This window comes from Martes martes, assembly GCF_963455335.1.
Source record: "Martes martes genome assembly, chromosome: 11".
Lineage (NCBI taxonomy): Eukaryota > Metazoa > Chordata > Mammalia > Carnivora > Mustelidae > Martes > Martes martes.
In genome coordinates this window covers 87,036,766-87,054,667 of record NC_137899.1, presented here as the reverse complement: position 1 = coordinate 87,054,667, position 17,902 = coordinate 87,036,766, and the positions used below count along the sequence as shown (strand labels likewise).

The 17,902-nt window shown below is 43.2% G+C and overlaps 1 protein-coding gene across 2 annotated transcripts in view; it reads right to left on the bottom strand.

Moving 5' to 3' along the window:
• Window positions 1–253, bottom strand: part of MKLN1 (muskelin 1) — a 182,181-nt gene extending 181,928 nt beyond the window's left edge. For both annotated transcript variants that reach the window (XM_080818012.1, XM_080818013.1), the window contains exon 1: window positions 125–253. In XM_080818012.1, the coding sequence (XP_080674138.1) occupies window positions 125–222 (98 nt within the window). In that variant the 5' untranslated portion in view covers window positions 223–253. The remainder of the gene's footprint in view (window positions 1–124) is intronic.
• Window positions 254–17,902: the final 17,649 nt, after the last annotated feature.

The window sequence follows — 17,902 nt, the reverse complement described above, 5'->3', positions numbered from 1 at the left end:
GCCAGGCGTCCCCCTACCAGGCCCTGCCTGGGCCTCTCGGCTCGACTGCCCTCCACTGCCCCCCTGGCCCAGCCGTGCTTATGCCGAAGAGTAGGGCAGCACGAGCTCAGGGCCCAGCACTTACTCGGGAAGGTAAGTGGAGGAGAAGGAGCTCCACTTGTGTAGCGCGTAGGGGAGAAGCCGGCACTCGGGCGCCGCAGCGACAGCCCCGCCAGCCGCCATCTTGTCAGCACCGAAGCGGCCGCCACCGACCGCCAGCCGCGCCGGGAGGAGGGGAGGGGCGTGGCCTGCTCTTAAAGGGGCCGCGGCCTGCCGGGCTGAGCCCTTCCCCCTTCTCGGGTCTAGCCGGCTGCGCGGACAGCTGAGGCGCGCGCGGGTCCTCGGTTCTCTCCTAGAATTTCCATCGCCTAATGCTCCTTAATAGACTGACACAAATTGGGACAGGACTATGAGCACCTGAGGGCTGTCCTGGGCTTGGAGGGGAGTGGCGCAAAGGACTTTTCTTACAAGCTGAGGTAAGGAAAAACCAAGAGTGTTATAAAAAGAAACAAATTGTAGTTAGGAGCCAGGATGGGAAACAGAGACCGTCCTGGGAGAAGGGACGTCTTTGCGACTTTGGAAACCGCTGCCCTCTCCCGCGTATCATTCCTTTGAGGCCGCGGCACCGAAAGGGAGCTGGCGTGGAAGACCTAGCATCCTTTCCCTCTGCCGCGGTGCTGGTTTTAAATGTCTCGCCCCGCGTTCCCGAGTCACATGGAGACAGGAAAAGGAAATGCTCGGGTGTCCTCTCACCCTGTTCTGTTTGCGGTTTGTGAGATGCCCTTCCTTGTAAACATTTGTTGCGTGCCCTCTCACACCAATCCGTGCACTCGGCTTGCTCAGTCATGGTTTTCACCTACAGACCAGGAAAAAACAAACAAAAAACAAAAAACAAAAAACAACAAAAAAAAAAAACCTTAAGGAGCTGGGGAAGCCGTGTGTCATCGTTTTTTCCAGTTGTTAAATCTGGCAGAAATTTCGTCCAAAGTTGAGACAGAACAGAGTTGTAAAAAAAAAAAAAAAAAGACCAGAGAAGTAATAACAGCCCAGGTGCTCTGAATGCCATATGGCATCACGTGAGCTTCTTATCAAAAAAGGAACATTTGCTCCAAATATCTGGCAGCCTTAGATAATGCTCCCATCAGGTACCGGTTTGTCAAGGTTATGCACGCTTAGTTCTTGGCTTAGCCACTGCAATTAGTCACTCACTAAAGAAAAGGTTCCACCCCGAAAAGCTGTGACAGTGTCTTATCTCCACCTGACCCACAGAAGAACTCCTGCAAGGAGTTTTCTCAGTGAACGACCAACTGAGTTGAAACACTTCAACGGTATTCTCTTCCCGATCATTAAGCTGCCCAAAGTTCCTCAGATCTTTTCCTGACCTCCCATTACTGTAGGGGAAAACTTAGCAGTGGCCTTTGCTGGAATATCAGATCAAGAATGCCAAAAAAGGGGCGCCTGGCTGGCTCAGTCAGTAGAATATTCCACTCTTGATCTTGGGGTTGTGAGTTGGAGCCCCGCATTGGGCATAGAGATTACCTTAAAAAACAAGTTAAAATCTTTGAAAGAAAGAATGCCCCAAAGAAGGCGACAATATGTTAGCATCTAAAAATCACGTGCACTTTGGGTGTTGCAGCATGTTGGAAAAGTATTTGTTCTTTGAGGGAATGCTATGATCCCACTGACTCAAGTTGGGAGTCTAGAGATGGGGGAGAGGCCAGAGAAGGTTGGTCCCAAAGATGCTTAGTGGTTAACTTTGGGAGAAAGAGATAATTTGAAGGGGAAAATTTTAAGATGGTGACTCTGTTCAGTTAGTTAGGGGTCCTGAATTCGCTAACCACACCTCTTACCCTAATGTAAGTAGAGTCTTTGTTCTTTTCCAGACATAGAGTTACAGTTTCTGAGTGATCCTTTTTTTTTTTTTTTATTAAGAGTCTATTTATTTATTTGACAGAGAGAGTGGGGGGTGAGGGGCAGAAGGAGAGGGAGAGAGACATTCTCAAGCAGACTCCATGCTGAATGCATAGCTGGTCATGGGGCTCGATCTCACGACCCAAGATCATGATCTGAGCCGAATCAAGAGTCGGATGCTCAAACAATTGAGCCACCCAGGCGCCCCCAGTGATCCTTTTAAAAAAACAGATATAAGCCAGTTCTTCTTGAGATGACTTTCCGTGACTTTCTCTTCCATTTAAGTAATACGGAGATCCCTGAGCAGAGGCCTTTCATATCCTGCCTTGATTACCTCTCCAGCCTTCTCTCTTCTTTCTCCCTTACAAGCTTTACTCCTGCCAAACTAAACTAACGCACTGAATTGGCTCCTGTAAGTTCTGTGCTCTCTCTGGCCTCCAGGGCTTAGTCAAAGCCAAGCCAGGAGTACTCTCCACCATTCTTCACCTGGCTAACTCCTGCTCATTTTTCAGATCATTTCATGCTGGAAAATCATTCCTGATCACCTATTTTGAGGTTAGGTGCTGTTTTCTATATTTCCCTCCTTATCTTAGCAAATATCACAATATATTTTACTTTCCTCTTTTTTCTATTCTCTCTTCCTAAACTGTAACTCCCATGCAGGTAGGAGTTATGCATATCCTGTTCACAGTTGTATCCTCAGTCCTATGAGAATGTCTAGTACATAATAAGTGCTCAGTAAATATTTATTGAAGAACAAATAAATTACACTTAAAGGGAATTTGGGTTGCAAAGGAAAGAGAATGCCAGAACTTCTTAGACAGCAAACATGTATCTCCTGAGGTGTGATCGCCATGGAGAATGAATGTAAAGACCCAGGATAGCATGGCTTTCCTGCAACAAAGACTTTACAAATGGTACAATAAGTTCGAGTATTCATATGTTAACATAAATATAGATATGGTGCTATACTGAACTCAAAATTTATGTAAATGTACAGATAAAATAGAAGACTAAAAAATTTCAAAATCTGCGAGAATCTACTAGTAGCTCAGGTCTCTTAGAGATGAAACTTAGTATCTTCCTCTGCCTTTGAGGCATTGTCTTATGTGACAGGGTTCATTGTAAGGATACATGGGAAAGGCCTGGAAACTGTCAGCAGCCATTTAATTCCTCTAGGTCCCCCACACTTCAAAGATTGGGACAAACCGGTGGCCTCATGGAGAACTGGATAATAGGTCATTATTTTTCTGAGATCAACAGCTCCAGTGACCCAGTCATCTTGTCATCCCTTGAAAGCAATCATCTTTTACTCTCTGATGCCTTCTCAGTATGCTTCTCATAGTACATACTTACCAGAAAAAGTAACTGATTGTATTTGGTTTGTCACCATTCACTATCTTTTTCTATTTAAAAAAAAAGGGGGGGGGATTTATTAAGAGGCTTTGATGTACCAGGCTTTGTCTAGATGCTAGGAAGACAGAGATAAGTCAGACAAGGGCCCATACCATTCTGTTATGGTAACATATAATAAATAAGTCAACCAGATCATTTTAGTCCGTGCATTTTGAGTACTAAGAAAAGACTACACTGGAGTAATATTTAGATTGGATGGTAAAAGAAAATTCTCTAAGATGGTAATAGTTAAATTAAGCTAATAACCTATACAGTAAGAAAGTGCAAAGGCTGGATAAAAACATTCTAGGCAGAGAGAATAAACGAGTGCAATCAGCCTGAGACAAGAAAGGAGTTGGTATATTCAAAGAATAGAAAGTGAGGCTGGAGCATAGTGATGGGGGAGAGTGAAGGCAGAAAAATTGGTATGGTAAGGAGCCATGACGTGTATCTATGATGGAGAGACCTACTGCAGAGACTCAAGGCAAGGAGCAGCATGATCCATTTTAGATTTTATAAAGTTCACTCAGAAAATGGGTTGGAGAGAGAGACAAGTTGAAGTGAGAAGACTTTGACAGGAGGTTATTATAGTAGCCAGGCAAGAAATGATGGTGGCTTGGACTAACAGAGGAGATGGAGAACAGAGGTTGAATTGGGACATATTTTAGAAGTAAAACCAGCTAGACTTGCTGGTGGGTGGGGGGAAGGCAGGCAGAAAAGGAAAAAATCAAGGATAACCCTGGGTTTGGTGTTTGCATCACTAGGAAGATAGTGATGCTTTTATTGAAAGGGGAAGATTTAGAGTTAGAATAGTTTCAAGGTAGAAGGAATCAAGAATTTTGAATTCAGACATTCAAATGGCCAAGGGACACATGAAAAGATACTCCACACCACTAATCATCAGATAAATGCAAATCAAAACCATAATGAGATATCCCTGCATACCAGTCAGTATTACTAGTATCAAAAAGACAAGTAATAACACGTGTTGGCAAAGATGTGGAGGAACGGAAAGCCTTGTACATGGTTGGTAGGAATGTAAATCAGTACAACCATTGTAGGAAACAGTATGGATGTTCCTCAGAAAATTAAAAATAGAAATAGCGTATGATCCAGTAATTTCACTATTGGGTATATGCCCAAAGAAAATGAAAACACTGATTTGAAAAGATACATGGGGTGCATAGCTGGCTTAGTCGGTAAAGCATGTGACTCTTGATCTCAGGGTCATGAGTTCAAGCCCCATACTGGGTATAGAGCTTACTTTAAAAAAAAAAAAAAAGAAAAGATATATGCACCCCTATGTTTATTGCAACATTATTTACATAGCCAAGAAATGGAAGCAGCCCAAGTGTCCATTGCTGCATGGAGGAATAAAGAAATATGGTATATACAGGAGCACCTGGGTGGCTCAGTGGGTTAAAGCCTCTGCCTTCGGCTCAGGTCATGATCCCAGCCTCCTGGGATGGAGCCCGCACCAGAGCCCCGCATCAGGCTCTCGGCTCGGCAGGGAGCCTGCTTCCCTTCCTCTCTCTCTGGCTGCCTCCCTGCCTACTTGTGATCTCTGTCTGTCAAATAAATAAATAAAATCTTTTTTAAAAAGTGGTATATACATACACAAAAGAATGAAATCTTGTCATTTGCAACAACATGAATGGACCTAGAGGGTATTATACTAAGTGAAATAAGTCAGAGAAAGACAAATACTGTATGATTTCACTTATATGTGAAATCTAAAATACAAAACAAATGAACAAACAAGCCAACAAAAAAACAAACACTCTTAAATACAGAAAACAAACTGTGACCAGAGGGAAGGTTGGTAAGGGGATGGGTGAAATGGGTGAAGGGATTAAGAGGTACAAAAGAAAAAAAAAAAAAAAAAAAGGAAGTCTGACATCAGTGTTATACAGGGGATGTCTAATAGATATCCAAGTGGAATTGCCAAGGATGTAATATGGAGAGTCTATATTGGTCAGAGTCTTACATCTAGTCACCTTATAGGCATTTGGCCTTCTTTTTATCTAACCCCCTAGTGGTTGCTTATTTTGCCTCAGGCATTGATTCCTGAGTCAGTAAATTTTTCTCTGCATAGCAGAATCACTGTAGCTACAAGGATAGCAGGTCTAGATAGAAGAAACCATCGGTGGCAGCCTTCTGCAGAAGAGGATGTACGGGCTCAGGGATAGTCTATGGAAAGAAACTTAAGAGTATGTTTTGAGGGGCGCCTGGGTGGTTCAGTGGGTTAAAGCCTCTGCCTTCAGCTCGGGTCATGATCCCAGGGTCCTGGGATCGAGCCCCGCATAGGGCTCTCTGCTCAGCGGGGAGCCTGCTTCCTCCTCTCTCTCAGCCTGCCTCTCTGCCTACTTCTGATCTGTCAAATTAAAAAAAAAAAGAGTATGTTTTGAAAATCTTAGTTTTGTTCCTAGGCCTGGTACTTTTCTAGCCATGAGAACTTGGGAAAGTCACATAACTTATAGTGGTGGAAAATCAAAACCCCTCTAATATTTTCCACCCCTATAAAATGAATTTAATCAAATCTATCCTGTCTACTTCACAAAGGAGTTTTGAAGATCAAGTGAAGGAAGAGAACAATTATTGAGTACCTAGCTTGCCTACTATGAGATAATGTAAATTCTCATTTAATCCTCAGAGAAACTCTGAGATATAAACTTTTTTTAAAAAGCACATGCTTCTTTTTTTTTTTTTTTTAAGATTTTATTTATTTATTTGACAGACAGAGATCACAAGTAGGCAGAAAGGCGGGCAGAGAGAAAGAGGAGGAAGCAGGCTCCCTGCGGAGCAGAGAGCCCAATGTAGGGCTTGATCCCAGGACCCTGGGATCATGACCCAAGCCGAAGGCAGAGGCTTTAACCCACTGAACCACCCAGGCGCCCCGAGGTATAAATATTTTTATCACCCTTTCACAATCAGAAAATAAGACTCAGAAAAGTTAAATACTTGTCGTCTTTGGTTTGCTTCTTCACATGTGTGGGACAGAAGAGAGTGAGGTGGGAGTATTCCTTCCCCTGACTTCCTTCCTGTAAGGTCACTTTGGGCTGACTGGCCCTTTTGACCAGAAGTCACAAGTCCTCTTCCCACACAGTCTCTCCACACAGCTCTCTGGTTCTGGGTTCCAGTAACCACTCCCACCCCTTGCTTCCTGCTGTTTCCTGGTGTGTTCTTGCACTTTTATAAAGAGTCCCTTTATTAAACCTCTTACATTGCCCAACTTGAGAATGCCATCTGTTTCCAGCTGGGACCTTCACTGATACAATAACTTATCCAAGGAGGTTTAGCTAGTCAGTGACAGAGCCAGAATCTCTTTGGTTCAAAAGCTGGTCCTGTTCAATTGCATCCCATTCTTCTCAAGTGGAAAGAGACAGAGTAAACTATAAAGTACTATTCAGATATAAGATGTTGTCAAACGAAAAGAGACCACCGAGAGTTAGAAGGCAAAACAAATTTGGCTGATTTATTTATTTCCAGGCAAAGGAACACATCAGACTAAGGGGGAAAAGAAGGTGTTTTTATTTTTTTAAAGATTTTATTTGTTTTATTTATTTGACAGAGGCACAGCGAGAGAGGGAACCCAAGCAGGGGCAGTGAAAGAGGGAGAAGCAGGCTTCCTGCTGACCAGGGAGCCCGAAGTGGGGCTCAATCCCAGCACCCTGGGATCATGACCTGAGCCGAAGGCAGACACTTAACGACTGAGCACCCAGACACCCCCAGGAAGGTGTTTTTAATTATAAGGAAGGGTTTTCATGATTGTTATGTTCACTAAAGATTAAAATATACCCTCTAAATGAGCTGGAATAAATCAACAGCTCTGTACATGATTGGTTAAAACAAGTCTTATACTTCAGGGGCCAGGAAAAAATAAATCTTCAGAAAGGTCCTGTAAGGGTCTTATTTTAGCTGACACGGGGTCGTGTAAAGTTCATGTTTTTTTTTTTGTTTTGTTTTTTTTTTTAACAGTTTTAGGTGTTGAGAAAAGTAGAAGCACAATGCAGCATTCAGTGTGCCATCTCCTCGGCAAGCTCTGCTGTAAATGGAAAAATTCCCTTTTACAATATTTGGCCACAGATGAAGAAACTAATACCCAAATATGCTAGATGTGATGTCTAAGGTCATTTACACAACTGGCCTTTTGCAGATCTGACTCCATAACCCAAGTACCTGATTCACAGTGCCTTTGTTCCTCATGTAATCAATGGGAACTTTTTAGGACTACTCCTACAATATTCTTCTTTATATCCTCCTTAACTGGCACATAGTAGATACTCAGCTATCTCCTGAACTGTATGTCTTAGTTCCTCCTGAGTTTCTTCTCACCAATTGTCTTAGGCAGTTAAGTCTGCTTTAACAAAAACACCATAAACTTTGTGGCTTAAATGACAAACACTTATTTTTCACAGTTCTGGAGGCTGGGAAGTCCAAAATCAAGGTGCTTGTAGATTCAGGATCTGATGAAAGCCCTCCTCCTGATTTGCAGACATCTACCTTCTTGTTTCTGCTCCTGGCCCCCCAAAACGCATGTCCTTCTCACATGCAAAATACATTCATTTCTTCCCAACAGCTCCAAAAGTCTTAGCTCATTCCAGCATAATGTCTAAAGTCCAAAGTTGGGGCGCTTGGGTGGCTCAGTGGGTTAAAGCCTCTGCCTTCGGCTCAGGTCATGGTCTCAGGGTCCTGGTATCAAGCCCCGCATCGGGCTCTCTGCTCAGCAGGGAACCTGCTTCCCCCTCTCTCTCTGCCTGCCTCTCTGCCTACTTGTGCTATCTGTCAAATAAATAAATAAATAAATCTTTAAAATAAATAAATAAATAAATAAATAAAGTCCAAAGTTTTTTCCAAATATCATCTCAATCAGATATGGATGAGGCTCTTCTAGAGGCAGAACTCTCCAGCTATGAACCAGTGAAACCAGGTAAGGTAGTTGCTTCCACAATACAGCGGTAGGAGAGGCAAAAGACAGACATTCCCATTCCAAAAGGAAGAAATGAGAAAGAGGGAAGGGGGGATGAGTCCCATGAAAACCAGGCAAACTCAGTGAGATCTTAAAGCCTGAGAATAATCCCCTTTGGCTCCTTGCTCTGCTTTTAGTACTGCCTCTTTGGCTCCCTGGAATGGTGACCCTGCCTGCTCCACCCGGCCAGAAACTTACCTGGTGCTGGTCACACCCCCCGGGCTCTGGGTAGTCCCGGCCCCAGAGCTGTGGGCGAAAGTCTGTTTAACAGAGGTGATGGCCTCCTCTTTTGAAACCCTGATGGCACCCCTGATCTCTGAATTGTTTTCAGGGTCATTCTTTTCCTGTTTTGATGAATAGCTTATGTCCCAACCACATAGCTCTGTGGTGCTGGTCCTGTAAAATCCAAGACATCCAACAGGCTTTCTTCATTCCATCTGTGTCCATCCCCTTCAGTTCACACTGGGGTATCCTTGCTGAAGTGGCTGATTAGGTCTGTGGTTCACATCCACACTAATCTCCTTATCAAATGGTCAGCCAGCCATACCTTCAGTATTCTCTTCAAACCTGCTTTCTCGTTTCTTGTAATGTGGACAGGCTTAGAATTTTCCAAATCTTTAAATTCTCGTTCCTTTTTGCTAACAGTTCCGTCATCAGTTCCTATAAGCAGTGAGGAGGAACCAAGCCACTCCTTCAATACTTTGTTTAGAAATCTCAGCTAGATAACCAATTTCATCACTTGCAAGTTCTACCTTCACAGAACCCAAGAACAAGAACACAAATTCTTTACCACTTTAGACAAAGATCATCTTTCCTTCAGTCTCCGGTAACATGTTCCTCATTTCTGTCTGAAACCAGAATGGCCTTTACTGTCCATATCTCTAGCAACATTCTATTTGTGTATTCTTAAAAATGGCAGCTTTCCAGCTCTCTTCCCTCTGAGCTCTTGCCAGAACCACCTTTGGTAATCCCTCACAGCAATAATGAGTTTTTCAAGCATGTACCCCCCAAACTCCAGCCCCTACTCATTACCCACTTCCAAAGCTGCTTCCACACTTTTAGGTATTTTTTTGCAGCAGCATGCCCACTTCTGTGTACCAATTTTTGTCTTAGTTAGCTTAGGCTACTGTAACAACAATACAATAGACTACATGGCTTAAATAGTTATTAACCTTAATAAAAGTTATTTTGCCAACAAAAATTGATTTATTCAGAAATAGCAGAGAATTACAGTTCAGGACATGCAAGCTACAGCAAAACCATAGACAAGTCCAGCAGGCAAAGGAGAGGGATATTATTTAGTTGAAAAAGAAGTTGGAAGGGTTGTTTTGAATGAAAGTCCATTGGAGAAAAGAAAGAGTTCAGGGTGATGACTTCTCATTAGCTGATTTGCAGAGGAAGTCAATGTCTTGTAGGAGATGCAATGTACAGCTTTTCCCTCTTGGGACCTATAACTGATGATTCTTTCCTGGTGATGATTCTTCTGTTGGAGTGTAATTGACACTTCCGGTGAGAGAGTATAACTGACAATTCTTCCTATAACTGACATTGGGTGGTATATCTATCCTCTGTCTACTTTAGTAAGGTTTTCTTTCACTAATTTTCACACAACAAACATTTATTTCTCACAGTTAGGCTGGGAAATCCAAAATCAAGGCACTGGTAGATTTGGTGTCTATAGCCTTATTCCCGTTTGACAGATGGATGCCTTCCTGCTGTGTGGCGGAGGAAAAGAGTTCTGGTCTTATTCGCCTTATTCCTCCTAATCCCATCAGGAGGCTCCACCTTCATGACTTCCTCAAAATATAATCAGCTTCTAAAGGCCCCACCTTCTAAAGCCATCACATCAAGGGTAGGGGCTTCAACCTATGATTTTGAAGAAAATGCAAACTTTCCGTCCATAGCACTAATTTATGATTATAGTTTAAAAAATTAAAGAAGTTTGCTTAGGGATCATTTATAGATCAGAAGACTGGAAAGAATTAAAGACATGGGAGATATCCATCCATTTTTGGTTAGTAAATGAAGAAAAGCATCATGGGGATTAGAATTTGCCCCCAAATAATTCCCATTGAGAATTTCTTGCATACCAGGAATATGCATGCATTATCTCCATGAACCCTCACAGCAGCCCTGTAAGTAAACTCTCTTGGAGGTCAAGATTCGCCAAACTCCCATGTGCCCTGTTACATAATTCTCAGATGTATACATTCAGGACTCAGAAGGCCAAGAGAAATATGTGATGTATTCCTAAGACTACTGGTTCTGCCTTCATCTTAACTTTTCTCACGGTTGCTGTATTAACTCATTTCAACTTTGCTGTTGTTTGGAGTCATTTCTTTGAGCACAACGCTGCCAGAAGGAGTGGATGAAAAGCAAATACCAGCAATTTGTAAGTAAGGGGATATCCCCTTTATTTTTTAGGACAAAGGAACTTCAGCCAGCCCCAGTGGGGCCTCTGTGCCTTCCCAGGTGAACGCTGAGACTGGCTTCAGGTGTGAAGCTCAGGTCTGTCTGCTCCCAGGAGATGGCAGCAGCAGCCACCACAGCTTCAGCCTGCTGGAGATAACAGAATTCCTCCTTTTGCCTGTTGGCATCCAAGCCTAGAAATTCCCGGTATTAGAGACCGCTTTATCCCTGGTTTGCTGAGCTTGGTTGGAGCTGAGACACAGGCCATGGAGGAACTGGCAATGATTCGTCATCTCATAAGTGCCTGGTTTTTTGGTAAACACTTGGGTCCAAACTGTGACCTTGAAGCACATGTGAAGGAGAACCAGGAAGTCTCTGGCCAGGGAAAAGAGCTTCAAAAAGAAACAAATACAGTTGAACCTTGACGCCGAGTTAGGGGCACCAACTTCCCTCCTCACCCTTGTGCAGTCAAAAATCCACGTATAACTTTGGACTCCCTAAAAAACTAAAGTACATATATCCCACTGCTGACTGGAAGCCTTACTGATAACATAAACAGTGAATTAACCCCTATTTTGTATGTGTATTATATACTGTATTCTTATGCTAAAGTAAGCTAGAAAAAGAAAACATTATTAAAACCATAAGGAAGAGAAAAATACATTTACAGGACTGTACTGTATTTTTGTTTTTTAAGATTGTATTTATTTATTTGACAGAGATGACAAGTAGGCAGAGAGTCAGGCAGAGATAGAGGGTGGGAGGAAGCAGGCTCCCCGCCGAGCAGAGCGCCAGACCATCCCAGGACCCTGAGATCATGACCTGGGCTGAAGGAGAGGCTTTTTTTTTTTTTTTTTTTTAAGATTTTATTTATTTATGGGGCGCCTGGGTGGCTCAGTGGGTTGGGCCGCTGCCTTCGGCTCGGGTCATGATCTCAGGGTCCTGGGATCGAGTCCCATATCGGGCTCTCTGCTCGGCGGGAAGCCTGCTTCCCTCCCTCTCTCTCTTTGCCTGCCTCTCTGCTTACTTGTGATCTCTCTCTGTCAAATAAATAAAATAAATCTTTAAAAAAAAAAAAAAAAGATTTTATTTATTTATTTGACATGGAGAGATCACAAGTAGGCAGAGAGGCAGGCAGAGAGAGGGGGAAGCAGGCTCCCCACTGAGTAGAGAGCCCGATGCAGGGCTCCATCCCAGGACCCTGAGATCATGACCTGAGCTGAAGGCAGAGGCTTAACCCACTGAGCCACCCAGGCGCCCCTGAAGGCAGAGGCTTAATCCACCAAGCCACCCAGGTGCCCCAGGACTGTACTATATTTCTTAAAAAAAAAAAAAAAAAAAAAAATCCACATAGAAGTGGACCCATGCAGTTAAAACCCATGTTGTTCCAGGGTCAACTTAAACACTTCCATCCACACAGACATAAATACAGAGGACGCCAGCTCACAGTTTGGTGCCACACCGAAAACACAGATTCTCCACCCAGCTTCCCAGCTACCAGCCCGCTGACCTTGTCACGGAATCTCTCAGAGCTGCAATTTCCTCCTCGACCTAGTGTGGACTCTGATGTAAAGTGCCTGCTAATTCTTAAATTCTGAGTTACTGTACTTTTATTTTCAGGATTAAGTAAAGTTGGGCCTTCGCCCTTTCAGAATTTGAAAAATCCCAGATACAACCAGTGCTACGGGATCCAAGTTAATCCCAGGTGAGCACATAGGTGAGCACATATCCTGGTTTGGCAAAAACTGCCAGCTGCCTGGAAGGTGGGCAGGATTCCCAGGAGATGTCTGAACACCACACAGCTAGGGATGAACTGTCAACTGCTGGGGGTTGCTTTGCAAATTACCACATCTAAATGAGGCTGACAAAATAATATTCCAAAAAGCAATTAACTCTGACTTCTAGTGTATTTGGAAGCCAGAAGTCCTTTTGGGAAAAGTGAAATTGGCTCAGAAAAAATGATCCCACCCCTCTGGGTAGAAATGTTTAGGGTTTAGGGGATTCTTTTTTTTTTTTTTTTAAGATTTTATTTTATTTATTTGACAGACAGAGATCACAAGTAGGCAGAGAGAGAGGAGGAAGCATCTCCCTGCTGAGCAGAGAACCGGATGCAGGGCTCGATCCTAGGACCCTGGGATTGATCCTAGGACCCTGGGATCATGACCTGAGCCGAAGGCAGAGGCTTTAACCCACTGAGCCACCCAGGCACCCCATGGGTTTAGGGGATTCTTAAGTCAGGACCTGTCAGTGCCTCTGTTCCACTGTCACCTTCAGGGGCTCAACCTGGGTTTAGTGAAGGAGAAAATGGAATGAGCTCCTCTCATTTCCTCCCTGCTTCATCCTGCTTGCTCTCACCATCATTGCCTGAATGGCTGCAATGTTCATCCATTCGTTCAGTAAATATTTACTGGTCACTTACTGTGTGCCACATACTGGGAATATAGCTAGCTATTAAGGAGTTTACAGTCACCTAGTCGGGTATTAAATGGGTTAAATATACAAAGTAGCCAGAAAGGATTAGCATATAAATATAAAATATGAGGAAACAATAGTGGCCATAGTGGTGGGTAGCAGAAGCATTGGCTCCGTAAGGAGCCAATATCTCCACAGGCCAAAGATCTTTTCTATCTTTAATAGATAATATCTTTAAAGCTATACCCAGAATATAGTAGAATCATCTAGACTAGGCCTGTGGGTATTGGTCCCTGCCGTCTGTCAAGGCAACCCTTCTTTCCTGTTTCACATGAAAGTCATCATAGGAGAATCCCTTCCTGGACTAGGAAACTTACACTCCAGAAAGCCACTTTAAATGGAAATGTGTATATGTTAACTGACCTGAAAGGATCACTGACTGGGGACAGCTTCTCGCTTTGTTTCCTGTTAGAATATCAGCACAGGGGGTGGTCAGGTTAAGTAAGGTTCAGTGTCAACTGAAACAGAGGGAACTGAAAGACAATGACAGAAGACCGAGAGCATAGTGATGGCGAATTCTAGATGGCTCTGCACTAGAAAAAAGAACCAGATCCAGCATGCAGAGCAGGTCAGAGAGTAAGGCAACAGAGATGTCGTGGGACAGGGGACTCAGCTATCTAGTACAACAAACAAACAGAGGAAGCAAACCAGTTCTCCTGGTTCCCCAACATCTCAAATCAATCTGAGGAGGTCAACAGAAGTTTGTCTTCAAAGAGACACCAGTTATCCTCATACTGTTGGAATTGGGCCAAATCATGTCTCAAATGCAAATTTTTATAAAGACCTTTCTTATATTGATCATTTTATTTTCTTCCTGTATATATATATTTTTTAATATTTTATTTATCTGACACAGAGAGAGAGAGAGAGATCACAAGTAGGCAGAGAGGCAGGCAGAGAGACAGGGGGAAGCAGACTCCCTGCTGAGCAGAGAGCCCGATGTGGGGCTCGATTCCAGGACCCCGAGATCACAACACGAGCCGAAGGCAGAGGTTCAACCCACTGAGCCACCCAAGTGCCCCAATCTTCCTGTATATTTCTATATAAGCTCAAAATTATCTCCTTTACCCCCACCTCTACAAGCAATTTCCAGCAATGTCAGTTACTAAACATATAGCACAAAGTGTGAGAACCTCTGGTCTTTGGTCTAATTTTATGCAATTTAATGCTCAGGTCACTGTTCTCAGAGCCCCCAAAATAACCAGCATTGTACTGGGATTCTCTCGTGAGCACATTCAGAAAAGTGCCTCTAAGCAGTGGCTCTCATTCTTGGCTGCCTATTGGAATCCCATGGGAAACTTGTAAAAATCCCCATATCACATCCCAAAACAGTTACATATTAGAGGTGGGCCCCAAGCATTGATATATTAATTTTGAATTTCTCGAAAGGGTTCTTTTATTTTTCCTTTCCCTTAAAATCATGGATGCGGCTTTATTCACCAAAGGTGCTGGCCTGGGACTGGTTCCACCAGCCAGGACTTTAGTTCCTCAAAAGATTTCTATGTGCCACCAAGGTTGGGAACTTTTCCCCCTTACATCTTAGCAGGAAGCTGTTGGTACCTGACAGCTAAGCTCTCCTCTGTTTGGAATTTCTCCTGAGAAGTAATCATCAAGAAACCAGATGCTGCGATGGCAGCTAGCTTGGACATCCACTTAGTCGCAAGATTTCCATTTTGACTCTCCCACTTTGTCAGTTAAAACGACTTGGGTACTGGGGCACCTGGGTGGCTCAGTGGGTTAAGCCTCTGCCCAGCCCCTGCTCAGGTCATGATCTCAGGGTCCTGGGATCAAGCCCCACATCAGGCTCTCCACTCAGCAGGGAGCCTGCTTCCCCCTCTTTCTCTCTGCCTGCCTCTCTGCCTACTTGTAATCTCTCTCTCTGTCAAATAAATAAATATTTAAAAACACACACACACACACACACACACACACAAAACGACTTGGGTACTTAAAGTTGTGAACAATAGTTAATCGGTATTTTTTTAAAGATTTTATTTTTATTTATTGGTCAGAGTGAGAGAGAGAGAGAGAGAGTGAGTGAGCACTGGCAGATGGAGGCAGAGGGAGAAGCAGGCTCCCTGCCGAGCAAGGAGCCCGATATGGGACTCGATCCCAGGACACTGGGATCATGACCCAAGCCGAAGGCAGCCGCCCAACCAACTGAGCCACCCAGGCGTCCCAGTTAATTGGTATTTTAAAGAGAATTGGTAACAGGTGATGCTGGTGTAAATGCCACATTCTAGAGACCCCACATTCATCCTAATGCTTCTTTAAATCCCCCACAATGTAGGGGTGCCTGGGGGGCTCAGTCAATTGAGTGTCCACTTCTTGGTTTTGGCTCAGGTCATGATTTCAGGGTCGTGGGATTGAGCCCCACATTGGGCTCCGTGCTCAGTGTGGTGGGAGGGGGGTATGTCTGATTGGGATGTTCTCTCTCTCTCTCTCTCTCTCTCTCCCTTTCCTTCTGCCCCTCCCCCATGCTCTCTTTCTCAAATAAATAATTTTTTTTAAAGATTTTATTTATTTATTTCACAGACAGAGATCACAAGTAGGCAGAGAGGCAGGCAGAGAGAGAGGAAGGGAAGCAGGCTCCCCGTGGAGCAAAGAGCCTGATGTGGGGCTCGATCCCACGACCCTGAGATCATGACCTGAGCGGAAGGCAGAGGCTTTAACCCACTTTAACCCAGGCGCCTCTCAAATAAATAATTTTTTTTTAAGAAAGAGAAATCCCCTGCACTATGTCCTTTTCCTCTCCTTCTTTACCCATTTTTCTCTTTCCCTCTCTTCCTTTCTCCTTCAGCTGTTTTCCCACACTATCGGTCTTCTGTCCTGTTCCTCTTTCCCCTTGTTGCTCTCTCATTCCCCTTTGTATCTCCCTATTCCTTCTGCATCTGACTTGACTTCTTTCGCTCTATCAACTCCCTCTAACCCACAACACATACGTCTCCTCTCCTTCATCTTTTCCAGTGCTTCTCCTTAATGAACTATACCATAGAACAAAAACATTGTCAGATATTTATAATTACTAGATAGAGTACTTGTTAACTTTAAAAGCAGATAAGTTCTGGGGTGCTGGCTGACAGCTGGTAGAGGGTGAGACTCTTGATCTTGAGATCATGAGTTCAAGCCCCACGTTAGGCCGTTGGACATAGAGATTACTTTAAATAAATAAATAAATAAAAATAAAAGCAATGAAGTTCTGAAAATGCTGTATTTGTCTGTCCAAAGGGGGGTGGGTGTGGGAACTTGCTTGTAGTTAGCTTTCTTCTTCTTCTTTTTTTTTTTTGTAGTTAGCTTTCTTTAAATACTGCTATAACATTTATTTTTCTTATAACTTCCTTTATTGGTAGCTTTCTTTAAATACTGCTATAACATTTATTTTTCTTATAACTTCCTTTATTGGCCTTAGGTTACTTTATTCATGTAGTTCAATGACCCTCAATCCAAAAATGGTGGTTTGTTCTTCAGTAACCCCAACAACAGTAGCTGTCATCCCTATAAAAAGAGAAACAAGCTAAAAACAGTAGAGTGTATACACCCTGAATTGCATATTCAGTTGCAAAATCATCATTATCATTATTATTATAATTGCAGAGAGGAGGCATTTAAATAATTGTTCAAAGTATCTTCTTGAGGAAATAAGGAAATCAGGGCCAGCTGTCACAAACCAACCTACAATAATAATCCCGTATGTGCATTTTCAGTATGCATAGCAATGCTACAGTAACAAATTTGTGCATTCATCTAATGTCCTTAAGCAACCTAAAAAATAACAAACCTTGATCAAATCCATTGTCTCACTTGGTAACTGACCTGTGTTTTTATTTTTTATTTTTTGCATTTTTTAAAAAGATTTTGTTTATTTATTTGGCAGACAGAGATCACAAGTAGGCAGAGAAGCAGGCAGAGAGAGATGGGGGAAGCAGGCTCCCCGCTGAGCAGAGAGCCAGATGTGGGGCTTAATCCCAGGACCCAGAAATCATGACCTGAGCCAAAGGCAGAGGCTTAACCCGCTGAGCCACTCAGGCGCCGCTGACTTGTGTTTTTAAGCAGAGTCCCTGAACAATCTTAGACTCGGAAGCCAACAAACACAAAATTGCACCATCAATTCAATGACTAACTGGGGTGGTGGGCCAGTATCCCCCTGTTATGTTATGGCCACAAATCTAGTTACTCAAGTAGAGTAGAAACAGGGTAGATAGATCAGCAGACCACTAAAGCGTATAGAAGAAATAGCCACAAAAATAGACACGTTATACTGACTTGAAATTTGTAAACAAACAGAAACTGTGAGAAAAGGGGGAAGGTCTTGTTTTTACTTTAATGAAATCAGCCAAAAGTATTTGAGATTTTCTCTTCCCGAGATACAGCTGTGAAATGACTAATAGGAATTAAGTGAGCCTGCACCAAGAACTCAATGTGCCACTTGACTGGGAACAGAAAATGTTCCCCTGATAGAGGCTGTCCTCTCAGATGAGTACCTTGGGTGTTTTAAAGAGGAGCTGCCAGACGCAGATATGGTGCATTTACAAAGAACAAGAATTATTCATGCATCTTTGCAACTTTTCTCATATCTTGGTCCTTTTGGATCAGGTGCATGTCTTCAATTCCATGTCCCTGAAGAAACTCTGGAGAGAGGGAAGAAGGAAGGAGGAGAAAAAAAAAAAAACTTCCTGTCACATTGTTTTTTTCTTGCGGAGCTACTGT